The 2,752-nt window shown below is 36.9% G+C and overlaps 1 protein-coding gene across 1 annotated transcript in view; it reads left to right on the top strand.

Annotated features, from left to right (window-relative positions):
- Positions 1-47: 47 nt before the first annotated feature.
- The window catches only part of LOC117114649, a gene marked incomplete at its 3' end in the record, with an annotated part of 6,117 nt that continues 3,412 nt past the window's right edge, over positions 48-2,752 (top strand). Inside the window, exon 1 of the mRNA XM_033258343.1 lies at positions 48-2,727. Coding sequence (XP_033114234.1) covers positions 48-2,727 — 2,680 coding nt within the window. The remainder of the gene's footprint in view (positions 2,728-2,752) is intronic.

Raw genomic sequence — 2,752 nt, 5'->3', positions numbered from 1 at the left:
AATCAACACCGATTGTTGAAGTTATTGAAGCTAAGAAAACAACACCAATGCCAATTAAAACTGATTTGGATGAACAATCTGTTTCTCCATCTGTAAAACCAATTGATTTAACAACGACTAGTGACCATATAGTAGAAGGAGGAAAAATGAGTGCAACGACACAATCAATTACACCAGTGCAACAACCCGACGTACTTCAGACGATAACCGGTGAACCTGTAGCTGTGATGAAAACAGATAAAGAGACATTGGAATTGACGACGTCAGATAGTATTGCTCATACCACCATTTCCTTAAGCAAAGTAACCATGTCGCAAGAGTTAGTCAATGCTTCTACTACACTGCAACTCACTGATATTGTATCAGAAGGACAAGTTGTTGAAATTGGTTCTGGAATTGACGGAAAGGTAACATCAGATAAAGTATCAGGTTTTATAAGCACATTTAAACCAACACCAATTCCAAGTAAAGAGCACAAACCAACACCAGAAACAGATGTTATTGATGGATTTACACAAAAGCATTTAACAGATGGCAAATCAATTAAAGACGACAAAACACAGGCTCCAGAAAACATTGATATAATGGATAAAGAACTCTCCACAATAATACCAGAGACAACAGTAGAAGTACATCAGACAACTAGAAAAATGGCAGAAAAATCAACACCGATTGTTGAAGTTATTCAAGCTAAGCATACAACACCAATGCCAATTAAAACTGATCTGGATGAACAATCTGTTTCTCCATCTGTAAAACCAATTGATTTAACAACGACTAGTGACCCTATAGTAGAAGGAGGAAAAATGAGTGCAACGACACAATCAATTACACCAATGCAACAACCCGACGTAGTTCAGACGACAACCGGTGAACGTGTAGCTGTGATGCATACCACCATTTCTTTAAGCAAAGTAACCATGTCTCAAGAGTTAGTCAATGCTTCTACTGCACCGCAACTCACTGATGTTGTATCAGAAGGTCAAGTTGTTGGAATTGGTTCTGGAATTGAAGGAAAGGTAACATCAGATAAAGTATCAGGTTTTATAAGCACATTTAAACCAACACCAATTCCAAGTAAAGAGCACAAACCCACACCAGAAGCAGATGTTATTGATGGATTTACACAGAAGCATTTAACAGATGGCAAATCAATCAAAGACGACAAAACACAGCCTCCGGAAAACATTGATATAATGGATAAAGAACTCACCACAATAAAACCAGATACAACAGTAGAAGTACATCTTTTGAAAACAGAGGCTGAAAAATCGACACCAATTGTTGAAGTTATTGAAGCTAAGCTAACAACACCGATGCCAATTAAAACTGATGTGGACGCACAATCTGTAAAACCAATTGATTTAGCAACAACTAGTGACTCTATAGTAGAAGAAAAAATGAGTGCAACGACACAGTCAGTTACACCAATGCAACATCCCAATGTAGTTCAGACGACAACCGGTGAATATGTAGCTGTGATGAAAACAGAAAAGGAGACATTAGAATCTACATCGTCAGATAGTATTGCTCATACCACCATTTCTCTAAGTAAAGTAACCATGTCTGAAGAGTTAGTTGATGAATTGGGCTCCGGTGTTGACAAAACTATTATATCACCTACAAATGAAACAAAATTTAAATCTGACAAACCTATTCAAGTAACTGATGTTTTTCCAACCACTGCAAGATCTGTTGAAGTAGCATCAACTACTGCTAAGGCCATCACTGTACAACAAAACACTGATGCTTTAGAAAAATTATTAACATCTTTAAAACCAGAATCTTCAGCTTTTGTCGATGTTTCCACTACGCCGAAAGTCACTGATATTGTATCAGAAAAACAAGATATTGTATTTGGTTCTGGAGTTGAAGGAAAGGTAACATCAGAAAAAGTACCAGGTTTTATGAGCACATTTAAACCAACACCAATTCCAAGCAAAGTGTACAAACACACACCAGAAGTAGATGTTATTGATGGATTTACACAGAAGCATCTAACAGATGTCAAATCAATTAAAGACGACAAAACACAGGCTCCGAAAAACATTGATAAAATGGATAAAGAACTCACCACAATAAAACCAGATACAACAGTAGAAGTACATATTACATGGAAAACAGAGGCTGAAAAATCGACACCAATTGTTGAAGTTATTGAAGCTAAGACAACAACACCGATGCCAATTAAAACTGATGTGGACGAACAATCTGTAAAACCAATTGATTTAGCAACAACTAGTGACCCTATAGTAGAAGGAGAAAAAATTAGTGCAACGACACAGTCAGTTACACCAATGCAACAACCCAACATAGTTCAGATGACAACCGGTGAATCTGTAGCTGTGGTGAAAACAGATAAGGAGACATCAGAATCAATATTGTCAGATAGTATTGCTCATACCACCATTTCTCCAAGGAAAGTAACCGTGTCTCAAGAGTTAGTTTATGAATTGGGCTCTGGTGTCGACAAAACTATTATATCACCTGCAAATGAAACAAAATTTAAATCTGACAAGCCTATGCAAGTAATTGATGTTTTTACAACCACTGCAAGACCTGTTGAAGTAGCATCAACTACTGCTAAGGCCATCACAGTACAACAAAACACTGATGCTATAGAAAAATTTTTAACATCTTTAAAACCAGAATCTTCAGCTTTTGTCGATGTTTCCACTACACCGAAAGTCACTGATATTGTATCAGAAGAACAAGATATTGTATTTGGTTCTGGAGTTGAAGGAAAGGTAGC

Source organism: Anneissia japonica, unplaced genomic scaffold, assembly GCF_011630105.1.
Source record: "Anneissia japonica isolate Jap-2015-1 unplaced genomic scaffold, ASM1163010v1 scaffold33723_len6196_cov170, whole genome shotgun sequence".
Lineage (NCBI taxonomy): Eukaryota > Metazoa > Echinodermata > Crinoidea > Comatulida > Comatulidae > Anneissia > Anneissia japonica.
Note: the sequence above shows the minus strand (reverse complement) of the source record. Positions and strands in the feature narration are given on the sequence as shown.